The following is a 15,562-nucleotide window of genomic DNA, read 5'->3' as shown; positions in this document are numbered from 1 at the left end:
ACTCAATCTTGCTTAATTATGGCTTTCTTTAATATGGACAGTGCTAGTGATGTTTCCATAGACTCTTGGCAAATTCATGAAGCTTTCACTTGTTAAAATTAAGCTACTTCTGAAGTGAATTGTGTACTGTACTATTTGTTTAATCAACTTTCACCTTGGAATTTTTCAAATTTTCTCTGAAAAATGCCCAGTAGTAATTACATTTGAAATTTTACAAGAAAAGTCTGCTCAGAAGCATGTATTAAATTGACCTTACCACCTATGCACTACACGATGAATTCTACCTTTTTTTTTTTTAGCAGAAACTCAATAACATTGTAGCAGTATAAAATCACCTTGTATATTCAAAGTACAATAGGTGTTTTCTGATGAATACTATCGTACCTAAGAACATTCCAAATTCTCATGAAAAAAAAATGTGCTATGTCCTTGTCTTGTGGTTGTGCAGGGAAATTTATTCTGGGAAAAGGTTAGGTAACAAATTTTAATCAGATTATGATTTTAACACTGTGTTTATTAAGGTGAGAGAGATATCTGGTTTATGTTCATGTATTTTTTCTCTTATGCATGTTTTCATTTCATACACAATTATATGTAGTTATATTTTCTTAAGTCAATGTGACATGATATTGCTTAATGCTTTATTAGCTATCAGTATACATGCAACAAACACACTTAGGACTTTTATTAGTTTCCTTGCACTTTCTTACTGCTCCTCTTACAGCTAGTGCTACAAAAAAAGCATTCAGGCAATATAAAATTTCTGACTTATGCCTTATAAAGCAAGAAAATTCAAATAACAGTATATTTCAACATATTTTAGTTTGGATGCTATATGAAAAATAAACCTTTGCAATGCTTTAAAATGTTTCTCATTTGAAGATACCTAATGCATGCTAAAAAGAAATATTGATGGTATGATCCAAATAACATTTCCCAGACTCATTTTTATGACCTGGGAGTTTAGTGAAGGGTCAAAATCATTTTTCTTTTCTTTACTACTTGAACACTATTAAGATTTCAAAAATGTAGTTAATGTTTCATTAGCTTGTTTTGTAAGGTAGCTCAGTTCATTTTAGAACCTTCCTAAATGTGCAGTTAATAAGTACCCATACAAATATAAGAGCATGTATCATGCCAAAGTTATTCTGTTTCAGCACAATAAATGATTACAAATTACTTAGCAGCACATGAAAAATTAGATAATTAGTCTTCTATATTGTTACTTATTACTCTCAGACAGCAAAATTAAATTACTTTAAAGAGTAATACACATCTAGTCATCATTTTATTCAACTTGCAAATGCAGTAGGTGTATCTTTAATTAGCATCCTTTAAAACAAATAATAAATTATTGTATTAAAATCTTAGCCAAACAATTAATAAGACCATCAGCCATTTGAACTGACAGAGCGACAGTCTTAGACCCAAGCACCTCATGCTGAGAAAGCCTTCCCAGAAAATGCATTTGCAGAAAGAGATGAGGCAAAGGAAGGCACTGGAGATAAAAGCTGAACAATTTTAATCACTGTGCACAATATTGATTGTGTGAGGATTTTGCAAAGTGTGAGTTATTGAAAATTTAATGGCAATCTTAGTTGCGGCTTTGTTGTAATATAAAAAGGAAGCATATTCCAATTAATCAGCAGAGCTCTGAAGGAAAAAGGCAATATGGGAGGATAGGTGGTGAACAGGAGCCTGTTCTTAGCTCTGCAAAACTAGCAGCAGAGGGGAGTTCTGATACTAGAGCATCCAAACCATGGCCATGCATATTAAAGAAAGCCCTGTGGTCAGACTCACTGAGGAGAAAGAACAAGAGAAAAAAATGGGGGGTGAGTGCCCAAAGGACAAGATTCTGTCATGCAAAGAGTGTTGACTTGGGAGTCTACCAACCTGTTTTTGTAAGGCTGGTTCCATCCAGCCTAAAACCAGCTTTATCTGCTGCTGCCACCAGTGCTTGTGCAAAACTGCCGCTGGCAAAGATGGAGCCATCTGAGGAGCTACCTACACTAGATCTATGACTAGAAAAGTTACGATCCTCATCAGATGCAGAGCCCCATCCATTTACCATTGAACCTAAAAACAAATGTAGTTGTCTAGTGAGTTTTACGTATTGGATATCTCATCTGCTTGTACACACCATACTCAGGAGCAAGTAGGCTGCCTTCACTCCTCACTTCTTCCCTGAAGTGTCATCATGACCTCCTTGTCTTAAACACAGCTAGTGCAGAAGAATGAAGCTAAAATAAAACCTGTTATCTGTTTTTAGCCCAAGAACAAAACCTGTTTCATATGGTATGATTTTCACATTGTTCAAATTATACCAAAAGATCACCTTCCAGGAGAACTGTTATTATATACTTTAATTTCCTATAATTCAAAGAACACGTTTATTGAAAGAAATTATATGCATTTAAATCGATTTAGGACTTACATGAAGAAACAGTATATTTTGCTTGAACTCAGATTTCAGTAATAATCTCCATGAAAACCCATATACCCATATACTGTAGATATGCGTATATTATAGAAGGGCTAGAATATTTCAAGATTTTAAAAGAAGTTGCTCATAAAGTAACAACAAAAATTTGCAAGCAAATAAATCAACAAAATCAAACATACTTACAACACAAGAATTACATTTTTATGAAAGTTGTATTAATCTCAATGATCATTCTTTTTAATTATTTTAAGAAGTGCAATTTTATGTTTAAAAACTTTATAAAGAACATCGCCAGCATCAATATGATTTTTTCCACAAAATGCAACATAATAGAGGCAAGCAATGACAGCTTTACGTGTAAAGAGCTACAAACTGTAAAGATAGGAGAAATAATTTTTATTCTTAATTTTCTAGCAAGTCATTTGCAAGATTATATTTTTGCTTAGACAAGAACATACTATGTACTTAGCTACGTAATAAAAATAATAAAAATACTTTGGTTGGCGTGCCATCAATTCATGACACAATGACCCTACTGACTGTTGCTTACCCTACTTTTTTTTAGAAAGGCAGAAACATTTATAAAAAGCTAATTTAAGATTTCTAAGTAAAGCAAATATGTATTTACATGAAAGACATGTAAGTCAAATGTTATGGATTTTTTTCTATTTTCTTCAATATTTAAGACAACAGTATAGTTAGGCCTGTTGCCATGATGCAGTCTTTCTAATTTTAGACAAGGGACCAAGATACAATAACATGGCTCCATGCACTTTCAAGACAGAGAAAACAGAAACTGAAGGGGTTAGAATGATCCGAGAAGTTAAAAGGGTGTTAAGTGTAGCAGAGAAAGATCGAATCCTGATTCTACTTGCCAGAAGTATAAAGATACACTTTTTACTCTCCAAATAAATTCCCTTGACACAGACCACTGCAAGGAAGCTGAGATAACACCAGCAACTGAGCCGCCTCTGAGAGAATCGTTTCTGGGTTCATAATCACAAGTCAAGGCCCAACAGCCCCAAATGAAAGAAGAAATGATGCAGTAGGCCTTGCAATATAAAACTATGGTAGATAAGAAAAAAATCAAAGTGATTCAGTGAGGGGTCGTAAAAGAATATGAAACTCTAGAACTGAGGATAGTTTGGAAACACTGAAAAGCTCAGCTTTAATCCCTTCCATGAGCTCTTTTCTGCTTTTCTAAATGTCTGCTCTTAACTCTCCAAACAAGCACCTTTCTCTTCCTAATGTCCAATTCACTCCTAAACTCCTAGCTGACTTCCCTCTCTATCCTTCTGTCTTCCCCTTAGTTTGCTGAATTACCATTCAGAAGCATGTATCATACACGGTTGTTCCACCGTTTAAGGCCTTCCCTAGTTTGCCAAGACACTGTCCAAACCCCCAGTTAGGTGTCTGGGACCCTTAAGCATCCAGCCCAGTCTACCTCTGCAGCTGCAGTGCCACCTACAGCTAGTGCCATCTCCTGATCTCACCTACACAACATCCCCTCACACTCCTTGGATATGCTTGTATCACTACCAACTTTAGTAGAAACCCCCGATCACTAAATTCTAAAAGAAATACAATCTCCTGTATCATCTTAATTCTACCCTGCCTTCAACTTCGTCTTGGGAGAAATCAATCTCTGTCCCTCCTTTTCCTTCTAAACACTGTAAATACAGTAGCACATTAGTTTTTCTTTCCTTGTATTACACTTCCTTGCATTTATATATTTCCTCTTCAACACACAGAATTCCGTATACTAGGAGATAAGCTTTCATTCAGTTTCGTATTTCTTATACAAAGACATTATACAGTAGAAATCCAATCAGTAAAATACATATTGGATTAAGTGTCTGAAATATTTTCCTTATTCACTGTAAACTCCACGTGTGATTCTATTTGATGTATAACTTCCTAGAAAGGACCTTATTTTAGTTACAGGAAGACTGTCCTCATAAAAACTCCCAGAAAATTATTAAACAAAGAATATAATGTTAGTCAACTCATTGATTCCTTGGACAATGATAGAAGCAGTGACATAAGCATCCAAAATGGGGAAGAAAACAATAATATACTAGTATATAATTTTACTATATAATGAAATATAGTTTATATAATAAAATATACATGATGTGTATCTTGACTATGCTTTGATACATTTGGATAATTATATTTAGCTATGTCTTATTCAAGTTAAGACAATAAATTTACATTAGGTGGCAATTAATATTTTGGGTGTGATTTCTTCCCTAAAGAAATGCCATCCTTTGGGACCACCTACCAGAGAATTAGCCCAACTTTCCCCAAAAATACACTCTGTGCAACAGTGTATTCTTCACTTGAGGATTTCCACACACACATTCGCTATACCTTAAACAAATTAATTACTTCCCTGCCTTTATGTCTTTGATCTTTCTCTTCATTTTGAACCATTCTCGCCAGGACTATAGAAATCCATTTATTCATGAGGATTTCCTGATGCTTTGTTTCTCTATTCTGGGAAGAGAAAGTAACATGGCAGACAGTGCTTCAAGTGAGTATCGTTCAATGCAGAAAGCACATCAGTACATAGAAAACACTATTTTATGTATTATATATATATATATATATATATATATATATATATAATGCATTATATGTAATATTCCCAAAAGAGCAAAGAGACTAGACAGATGGCTTCCGAGTTGAAGAGACATGTGTCAGAGATACTTGGCCACCCAGGGCAGTAGGAAACCCAAGACCCCAAGCTAAGGAGAGGAAAGGGCCTCCTCCTGCTAGTGCAGGTGTTCATGTCTTCAAGATGGACAGCAAAGAACAAAAAACAGGGGAAAATACATTTTCTGTCTGTTTCCCTTTGTCTTCTGCCCCTCTGTGCTATAGCTTCCATACCCAACACTTCCCTTAGTTTGCCTAAGAGATATAGAACAGGTACATTACTGGGGAATATTTTTTAAAAACATAAAGCATATAACATATACTAAGATTCCTCCCATAAAATTGCCGTAATTTATTTAACATTTACTGATTCACCATTCAGTGGCTACCATTTTTCCCATTTAAACACCAAGAATAAACTGAAGATTTTGGTGTACAATTACCTCCCTCCCCAACAAAAAAAGAGTAGAAGACAATGATTAGATGAAAAGGAAAAAGATGGATTCATGAATTAAATTATGATAACTGGCTTTCTTTAAAAAATGTAAATACAAACACGAAAATTAAAAATGAACACCAGGTAAAAATAGCTCAGCTAGAGGCTTTACAAATTATAAGCAATCCATGTCCATTGGACAAGTTATTGCTCCAAACATAATCAATACATATTTAAGCATTTAATGAAAAATGAATTTATGTCACATAGTTAAATTTATTTATGTTTACATTTTTAGTGTTTCCAAATTTCTTAGGTTTAAAATTGCTAAAAGAACAGAAAAAAATCCCAAATTTATTCAAGCTGTTAAGAAAGAACTGCACATAAGACATTAAGTTGTTGCTCAAACGTTACCAAGCAGTAAAATACCATGATAAAGTGGCATCTTGCTGTGTCTCTATTACATCTTCAGCACTAAAATTAATTTATGATCAGTCATCAATTCATTTACATGTCATTTATGCTAAATCCTTCCTTGCTGATAAATGCTTATCCTTAGATCCATTAAGCTTGAGTAAAGGCTGTGCTTTATAATATGACCCTGCTAATTGTTGCATTACCATTTTTATGAGATACAAAAACTAGCTGTCCCCCAATTTTTTCAGCCAATATTTAATCTAGGAACTCTTCCTATTAAATGCTATTTGTCTAACTATGTGTTAAATAACATCTTCAGCTATAAAAGTCTTCGGACAAATCAACCCAAATATCCACTTCTGTCTAGGTGTTGATAAACTTGGGAGGGTAGAGGGAGAAGAATCATGGTGTTTCTAAATTTGTTTATAAGAAATGCATGAAGTTTGTATGCCTTAAATTAAAAAAAAAAGAAAAACTTGTCTAATCCACAGAACTATTCTGTCAAAAAAAATTAAATATACAAAAATTCTACCCACCTTTCTCAGACAGAACGGAATAGGCAGAGCAAAATATTAAGAAAAAAATTCTCTGACATATGACACCTCTTGACGTTTCATTCAGATGAAAACACACATAATACTCCTCTATTTGTGTGGTTCATTTTGAAGTGTATACTTAATTTTAATTTCTCCTTGAAGACATCATTGAGAGAGTCTCAAAAAAAGTATTTAATGATTTTTAGCATTATCCCTGAAACTTTCGTAAAGATTACAATGATTTTTCTGTTAATTTCTGCAGCAGGGGCAAAGCTTCAGGTCAAACCTTTTAGTGCACAGAGCTCAATCTAAAAGATGCGTGATAAAGGCAGATGGTGTGGTTGCCAGGTTGTATTGTTTTCCAAATGATCTGGTGTGGGAGTTCCGGTGAAACCTCAGAACACATCAAGGAGAAAATGCAGGGCCGTGTTTTTCAGCTGTGGTGCTCACGTGCGGTCTGGCAGCCAGGGGAACTCTGATTCATTTCTCTTAACAGCAGTCACTCTCAGTCTGACCCTCTGTGAGCACTGAGGCAGGGAGGATCTTGGCCATGCGGCCCATGCACTGCTCCCGCCCTCTCTCCTCTGGCCTCTTGTTGCCTTCTTGCTGGTGGTGTCCTTAGGTGCCGCCAACACTTACCCTGGGCTCCCACCATGGAAGTTATAGCAAGAATGACTGCTTCTTCCCCCCGTTACCAAACGACTGTGGGCTTGACATTTAGGACGATATGACAAGCATGTTCCTAAAGACTCAAACTATTCTGCAGGTAGACTTTCTGGTCCCAGAGTGTGATGTGTTGTAATAAAGACATTTTTTATAGTCTATTACAACCAAATCAGTGCCATTATGAGGGCAGCTTAAAAATAAAAATGATAAACATGAGATTCAATACTAAAAATGCTGACACAGTTGAATTTTGTTAGCATGGGTCACCACAATTGAATATAGAAGGAAATATGAAAAAATAAAGGTCACATCTAAAAATTAATACTTGTATCTTGATTAAGTTCAGAGTGGGTAAGGACTACTGTTTTCAGAATTCAAATTATAATGTTGTGTTCATAAAAACATCTACTTGTAGTTACATATATAGACTCAGTATATGAGTCTACATATGTATATGGGACCAAAAGATTATTTTAATCTTAAATATGCTAATTCCAGGGACTGCAAGAAAGTTGGGCATTTCCAGAGCAGATGTCATGATAATTTATTGTTAGAGTAAGACTAATTGATTTTGATAATGCTTCTGCTACTTATCAGGTGGGTGACCTTGAAATAAGCTTTTAAACTGCTCTGTGACAAATTCCTTGATCTACAAAATGACATCAATCATATTGGTAGGATTGTGAGAATTACATCAGTTAGTTTAATGGTAAAACATTGCAACAAGATCAGAAAACTTTTCTATATGTGCCACTTGCTAATATTTTAGCCGTTGCCATCTCTATCATTTATTCTTTAAGCCTTTTAAAAAATGTAAAAAAGAAATGTAGAAAAAAAAACATCTTGGGGCTGGTGCTCTGACACAGTGGGTTAAGGCCCCAGCATCCCATATGGGTGCCGGTTTGAGTCCCAGCTACTCCACTTCCAATCCAGGTCCTTGCTAATCCTCCTGGTAAAGCAGCTGAAGATGGCCCAAGTCCTTGGGCTCCTGCACCCACTTGGAAGGCCCAGAGGAAGCTCCTGTTTCCTGGCTTTGGATTGGCTCACCTCTGGTTGTTGTGACAATTTAGGAAGAAAAACCAACAGATGGAAGATTCTCTCTCTCACTCTGTCTTTCAAATAAATGAAATACATCTTAAAAAAAAAAAAAAAACACGCAAAAGCTAAGTGGAATAGTGCCTCGTTGGTTGTCCATTTCATTCAGTACTATTGAACTAGCCTTACATGTCAGAAGAAAACAGAAGCGCATTAGAACAGTCATCACCATGTTCATTTCTATGCCATCCAGTCCATAAAAATCTACCCTTAGGGCTGTTGCCATGCAAAGGTACATGTGCCTATACTTGCACAAAACAGATATACACACATACATACTCCTACACTTTCACAACCCCTGCACTCTCTCACACAAACACCTAAATATACTCACTCACTCTCTACAATCGCACACACACACGCACAACTACACTGTCAGTCTTTTACATTCTGTCTAATACTTACAAACACATTCATTCTATCTACACACACACATACCTGCTCCTTACCTATACTCACCTACCCTAACTACTCACACACACCTATAAACACTCAGTCCCTTTATACACTCACAACTATCTATCCTGACACACATTAAACCCACACTCATAATCCTACAGACAAGCACACATACTTGTAATACACCTATACACCCTGCACACACCTTAGGTGTACTCACACTCCCTGTTTACATACACAACCTCTCCATACACTCACAACCTGTCTACACTCACACCTTTATATACACTACACACACAATACCACTACACTCACAGTCCCCATGTACATATGCACATTTACATATACAGGAGAAAGCAAATTATATATCTGATCACATACTCTCACTAAGCTATTGATGCATGGAAAGAAAGAAAGAAATTTCTATTTGACTACTTTCGTGTAGACTGCAACTCTTCGACTAAGGAGATGTATTATTCATTGCATAAAATCATTGTGTAATACATACCTAAACATGGAGGTTTTATATATGGCAGTAATTAAGCAGTGAATTCAAGTAGGAAAACAGACTTTGCTTTCTTAGCAATAAAAATCTTCATTGGAATGAACATGACCCCAGTTACAGGAGAAGTGCAGATTACACAGCCTAACATGTTACTAACAGGTGAACATGCAAATACGCAAGATGGCAAATCTCCTAATTTATAGATCCATTTATAATCTTTGACAATATAATATTTAATAAAAGAACTACATAAGCTATCACTATTCTTCACTGCATTCCTAATGGAAAAGAGTTCAGTACCATTAGTGAAATATGCAAAAATATGCAGAATTTTACCCTGAAGGAGATTATGCTAGAAATTGAAGCAAAAGGGACTTAATATAGCAGAGCACTAATAAGTCAGCTCTCTGCTTTCAAAGATTTTAACTTTTGCTCCATCACCATTAGATGGATCTGGGTTTCAAACCATACCAGTATACCTGTAGTTTTTAAATCTTAATTAGTATGACAAATAGACCAGCCTCCAGGGAAAGGTGAGAAACTGAAATATGCATTTCCACATCACACATTGGGTAATTCAGGAAGGAATGCAGAGATGATGTTAGGGGCTGATGCTGCTTTATCATTATCTCAGAGCAGTGTGCATCACTATTTGCAGAATTCTAACTTGTAGTGCAAAATCAGTGGAAGCTCAGAAGCTGTCAGTCCAGAAACTACTTAAATGAGACCGTGATAAAGCACATCCTCCACAAGACACGTGGACATGGTGGTTTTCAGAGAAGATGCAGTGAAATACAAAGGTTAGACCTCAGTTTTAGTAGCTATGTCTTCACAGTCATGTAAGAGGCACTTTTTCTACATTAAGGAATGGATATCTAATTGAACAGAGAGACCCCAATTTTCACTTTTCTTCACCGTGCACACATTAGGGCTTTACATTTTCTTACCAAATTTGATCAATTTGAACAACTGGAAACAGGATATGCTGCCCATGGTGGGCTGATTACTGGGAAAGTACCAACTGAAGTCTATTACTTGGTGAAGAAGGCAAAAGGAAATCAGAGGAGTCCACAGTAAAAATAACCGTTTCTTGGAGAAGAGCAGTGATTGTATTCAGCAATAAATATATGGTTTATCTTGCTACACATTTTTTCTACTCCAAAAATAAAAATAAAAGCTTGTGCAACCTTACAGAGGCTTACTCTGAAGACTTGCTTATTTTCATCAGTGAATGACTTTACAGAAGGAATATCAAGGAGTGTTTTAAGATTGCATTGACTCTATATGTTGCTCCTGATACACAAAATATATCATTTCTAAAAGTCAAGGTTTTTTTTTTTTTATGTAATAGACTTAGTTCCCCAGTAGAGTGAACTTTTCATGAAAGCCCTGGATATAATTGAGTTTTCTTTCATGTCTTTAAAGCTTGTTAAAATTCATGAATTTTCTTATCATTTTTGAGGCAAAGCAAAGTATTTCCAAATCCTTTTTGAATTTTCTGTTAAACATTAACATATTTAAAATGTTACAGAAATAGATGGAGTGCAATAAATCTTCCATAAGAAAGTATTTGATATTCGATGCATTTTAATGTTGCAAATAGGTCAGTTATTTGTATTAAATCTCTTCCGTTACCTGCCAGAGAGCTGTCTAGATTGTCCATACTGGATCCTGGTGTCTGGTCTAGTGCTCTCAGGGGCCTGGGGGTTTCCAAAGCTTCCTCTTCATCGTCAGCATCATCATCTGCAACATCTGTTTCCAAGTCCGAAATCAAGGCTCCAGACACATAACCTAATGGTGGTACTGGTGGCTGTGGCGGTTGATTATTGCTTTGAATGTGCCTAGGAGCCAAGGAGAGCAATTCATTAACATTCAGCAAGACTAATTAGAATTCAATGGTATGCTATAGGGACTAACACTGTCTTCTACCTCTCCACTGACTAAGTTCGAAACTTGCCACACTTTCTTACACAATGGGCTATGAACACCTGCCTCACCAAACAACAGCCCTGGCACAGACTGGCAAATGCTTCTATTGGTGATCTATAGATGAAAAAATACAGAACCATTATTTTTGTATAAATAACAGCTCTTCCATGATGTTTTCATGCAACATGGATGGAGAGGCACTTCCAAACAAGAAGGGCCAGGTCTTGTGTGAGCCCATGGAGGCTCCAGACTCCCACATGTGGCGTCAGTTGGGGCATTCTGGAAGATTGCTGGGTTGAGTAGTATCATACCTGATGTATGGGTATTCACAGTAGGTGAAGAATTAGTTTGTTCATCTATTTAACAAGCATCCATCATACAGTTACTAAATAAGATACTGCTAAGTGTTAAAAGGTGGGTAGCACTGGACAACTCAAGTGAACACCCAAGCCTTTCTGAAAAGTAACAGCTAGAAGATAGTCAGGCATTTTATTAAGTTCTATACAACCACACGCTCATTTAGTTCTTACAAAAACTATGATCCTAAGTAAGAATTTATCCTTGACTCAAGAGAGGCTAGCCTTTGCCATGTACTTCTGGGAAGTAATCTCTAAGCCTTTGGAATGGTTGACAACAGTGTCTCTGTTTGTCTGGAGGATTGGCTGAGTATACTCCAGAAAGTCAAACTTTTTTTTTTTTATTTTGGGGGCTTTGATTCACATGGTATTGCCTGTGAGGTGGCTAAAGATTGAGGTCAGCCATGTTGGTAGACAATATAATCTATGCGACAGAGCCCAAATGAAGTCTCTGGACCTTGGAGCAGAGGTGCAATGCTCTGAGCATATGTCATGCTCTTTACCAAGAAGGTAAATTTGTCCATGACCCCCACTGAGAGAAGACACCTGGAAGTCCTACTTTTGGACTTTCCCTGGCCTATTCTTCATACTTGTCTTCTCTTGAATGGTTTTAATCTACCTGCTTTTACTGCAAAAAGCTATAACTCTTACCCTTACAGCTTTTGGTTACTTACAAGACTTCTAGTGAATTCTTGAAACTTAGGGTAGGATTAGAGACCTCTAACTTGTACTTGGTACCACAAGGTGCTTAATCTTGGGGACTGTCCTCTACATAAGAAATAACTTACCATTGTCACCATCATTTTACAAATGGGGAAACTAATGCATATAAATGTTAAACAAGCTACCCAAGATCAGATAGCAAGTAAGACCAGGTTTACTTCCATGGCTATCCTTAGTCAAGAATCTGAGGGTGGCCTGAGTATCACGCTGTTTTAGGATTATTCACCTGACTGCAAAATGCAGCCAAATTTAAGAACCCATGAGATAGAATTTGTGCTTTAAATGAATACAATGTAGAACTCCATCAATGGACTCAAAGGGGATTCTACGGCTCTTTAAGTAGCTGACTTCCACTAAAAATAGTGATGTTTTATAACATGAAACTTGGTGCAAAACAATCCTTTTTAACAGTAGGTCGTCTCTGGCCTTTTAGAAAAAAACATCTGATGACTGTTCAGGAAAATTTTTAAGAACTTCTAATCTGTCCCTTTCTGAAAATAAACCCCAGCCTATTTGTAACAAGCTGTAAGTGATATTCCTGGTCTAGGGATCTTTGTATGGATAGTTAGCTTTATCTAAAACTGATAGATTGCTTTTGAACTAAAACTATTATTTTAAAAATAAAATTTTAAAATAGGTCATTAACACCAAAAGTAAGAATTATCTCATTATCAACTCATATATCATATATCTCATTATTTCATTCTCTTATCAACTCATATATTTCTCTATGTATATATAGCAAATACTATTCTTAGAAAATATACTCTGATTTAAGCACAAAGTATTAATCAAAAGAAGATTACTGGAGATATGTCACTGAAATTTCACTTTTAAGTCTAGACTCTCATATATCATTATTTGGGAAAAGAAAATAAATAAGGGAAAAAACTTACGATAAGAGGAAAGTTGTATAAAATCATGAGAACTGATCTCATTTGTCTTTCTGTGCATTTTCTCTGAATTGTTAAGTATATTGCCTTCTATAGTTTATGAAATTTTATGGAATTATTTTTAAAAAGGAATTTGGGGTTTTTAACTTGTTCTTGTTTATTTTTGGAGGGCTTTACATTTACTTGTACTAATATTGTTTCTATTTCTGCCTCATGTAATTCAACTGAAAGAGAATCTCTAATCTATCTATTCTCTTCCCATTTTTATTAATATATAAAGAGAACAGAACTCATGCTTGTATAGGTACAGTTCCAAGAAGATTCCCTTACTTCCCTCCTTTCTCTTTTTCTCCTCCACTCCCCTATCCACGCTCCCCTCTCTTTCTTTCATCAGTTTTTGCAAAGACATAATGTTAATCCACTCTATATTCACAGGCTTAAATCACTACTAACCATAATATTCGACAAGTAAAAAGCAGGAAGACCACAGTCCACAGGAGTATACACAAGGGCTAAAAATACGAATCGCATCACAAAATGTCCGTTTCATTCCTACACATACTGACACTGACCATAAGTGATTTGCAGAGGCTACATTTACATATTCATAACCACATACAGAATTAATCACAGGCACTTTGAAGAATCTAAAGAGAGTCCTTTATTATGGCTTTGGAAGTAAGTTCAAGGCTAAGCTAATTGAAGCTAAACTGTAAATTAGAAAAGATTTTGGTATAGCCAAAAGCACTTTATTCTTGATATTCAGATCTGAATTCTGCTATGTATCACTCTAACTAGTTATAAAACTTTGGTCAAATTATTTAACATCTCTGTACTCAATTTCTTTATCTAAATGATTAAAGAGTCACACAAAAGTATTTTTAGCCCCAGATGTATAGTTCCATAGAATCTCTTCTATATTTACATGAAGACTTGCTTCTCTTAATGAGAATAATTACCATGTTTGCTTAGCTAGGTCAAACTGATAGGCCCTCGTCAACTCGTCCAGGTGAGCCTGCAGCATGGGCTGCATCTCCTCCCGCGGGGATGGAGTGAGTGTTGCAGTAGACTGCTGTCCAAAGGAGATGGCAGGAGAGGAGGCCACACCTCGGACAGGAGGGGTTGGGACTCGGTCATCATCTTCTTCCAGTTCATCTTCCATACCCTGGTGCAAGTATGTTTGCACTGGTAATGGTGGGCACCAGCTATCGCTGTCATAGCTGGAAATTAAAGGAGGAAAAATATACATTGATATACATGTACACGTATGCCCGCACACGCATACACAATTACACTGGCAGGAAACAGTAACAATATATGTAGTATCTAAAACATTTCCTAACTTTATTTCCTCCTAATCAAATTGTTGGTGCTATCATGGTAAATCACCTGGCTGTTATCTTAATTTCTAATCGTAATTACATCTGTTATCTCAGTATACCATTTAGTCTTAAAAGATCTTCTTAGCTAATTGTTACCCCACAGTTACAAAAGCCAATAACTTCCCAAGGAAGTTGCCCATGTAGAAAAACCAAATTGCTAATTAAAGAAAATTAATGAATTTAGTGCATAGAGATGTTATTACTTCCTCCTGTTGTTCATCCCTGTGCTTCAAATGGATAGACTAAGGAAATGTTGGAGCATTTTCTTTATTATTTTTTGAGATCCATGACAACTATTCCAAATGATATGCCACTAAGACTTCGTTATAAAAATAGATTCAGTATTCCTTTGATTCTCTTAATATTCTTAGTAGAAACTAATGTCTGCCTTTAGATTGACATTTGATTTCAATTCAGAAAACAGAAGTTGAAAATCTTTCCCTAAAAAAATCTTGTTACTGTAGTAGAACGTCTTTAAAACAAACACCGTCTGGTCCAAAATGCAGAAGAGTACTAATCACAATTGCGCAAAATATATATTGATGTAAAATGATGTCATTTTTATCTGTTTCAAGTGTTGGAAATCACAGATTTAATTTTTTAAAGATTTACTTATTTATTTGAAAGAGAGTTATGGTGTGGAGGAGTGTGGGGAAGAGAAAGAGACAAAGAGACAGACAGACAGACATCCTTTATTCTCTGGTTCATTCCCCAAATGGCTGCAACAATCAGGTCTGGACCAGGCAGAACAAAGAGCCAGGAGCTTCTTCCAGGTCTCCCACAAAGTGGGAGGGGCCTAAGTGCTTGGCCCATTTTTGCTGCTTTTTCAGGTACATTAGCAGGGAGCTGGATTGGCAGTGGAGCAGCCAGGACTTCAGTTGGTGCCCATTTGGGATGCTGGCGACACAGGCAGCGGCTTTACTGGCAATGCCACAACACTGGCCCCAGATTAAATTTTAAAAAAGAACTCTATGACCTAGAATGCTTGTAATTGACTGTCCTGGTTGGATGTACCACTTTTAGTTTCTCCCCATATTCTCAATCTTGCCTACCACTCAATAATTTATCTGTGAAAATGCTTGAATGACCTCAATAAAACATTTACTTTCTTCTATCTGTTCTGT

At 36.1% G+C, this 15,562-nt stretch overlaps 1 protein-coding gene across 29 annotated transcripts in view; it reads right to left on the bottom strand.

Annotated features, from left to right (window-relative positions):
* ROBO2 (roundabout guidance receptor 2) overlaps positions 1 to 15,562 on the bottom strand; it is a 1,427,252-nt gene that overhangs the window by 16,070 nt on the left and 1,395,620 nt on the right. For 15 of the 29 annotated variants that reach the window (XM_070071923.1, XM_070071922.1, XM_051859424.2 and 12 more), the window contains 3 exons: positions 14,016 to 14,276; positions 10,791 to 10,996; positions 1,894 to 2,076 (listed from right to left, as the gene is read on the bottom strand). In XM_070071923.1, coding sequence (XP_069928024.1) covers positions 1,894 to 2,076; positions 10,791 to 10,996; positions 14,016 to 14,276 — 650 coding nt within the window. Of the gene's footprint in view, positions 1 to 1,893; positions 2,077 to 2,345; positions 4,943 to 10,790; positions 10,997 to 14,015; positions 14,277 to 15,562 lie in introns of those variants that run through there. The other 14 variants (XM_051859429.2, XM_051859430.2, XM_051859431.2 and 11 more) reach the window with 2 other exon arrangements.

Source organism: Oryctolagus cuniculus, chromosome 4 (genome assembly GCF_964237555.1).
Source record: "Oryctolagus cuniculus chromosome 4, mOryCun1.1, whole genome shotgun sequence".
Classification (NCBI taxonomy): domain Eukaryota; kingdom Metazoa; phylum Chordata; class Mammalia; order Lagomorpha; family Leporidae; genus Oryctolagus; species Oryctolagus cuniculus.
The sequence above is the reverse complement of the archived record's forward strand: the minus strand, read 5'-3'. Positions and strand labels throughout refer to the sequence as shown.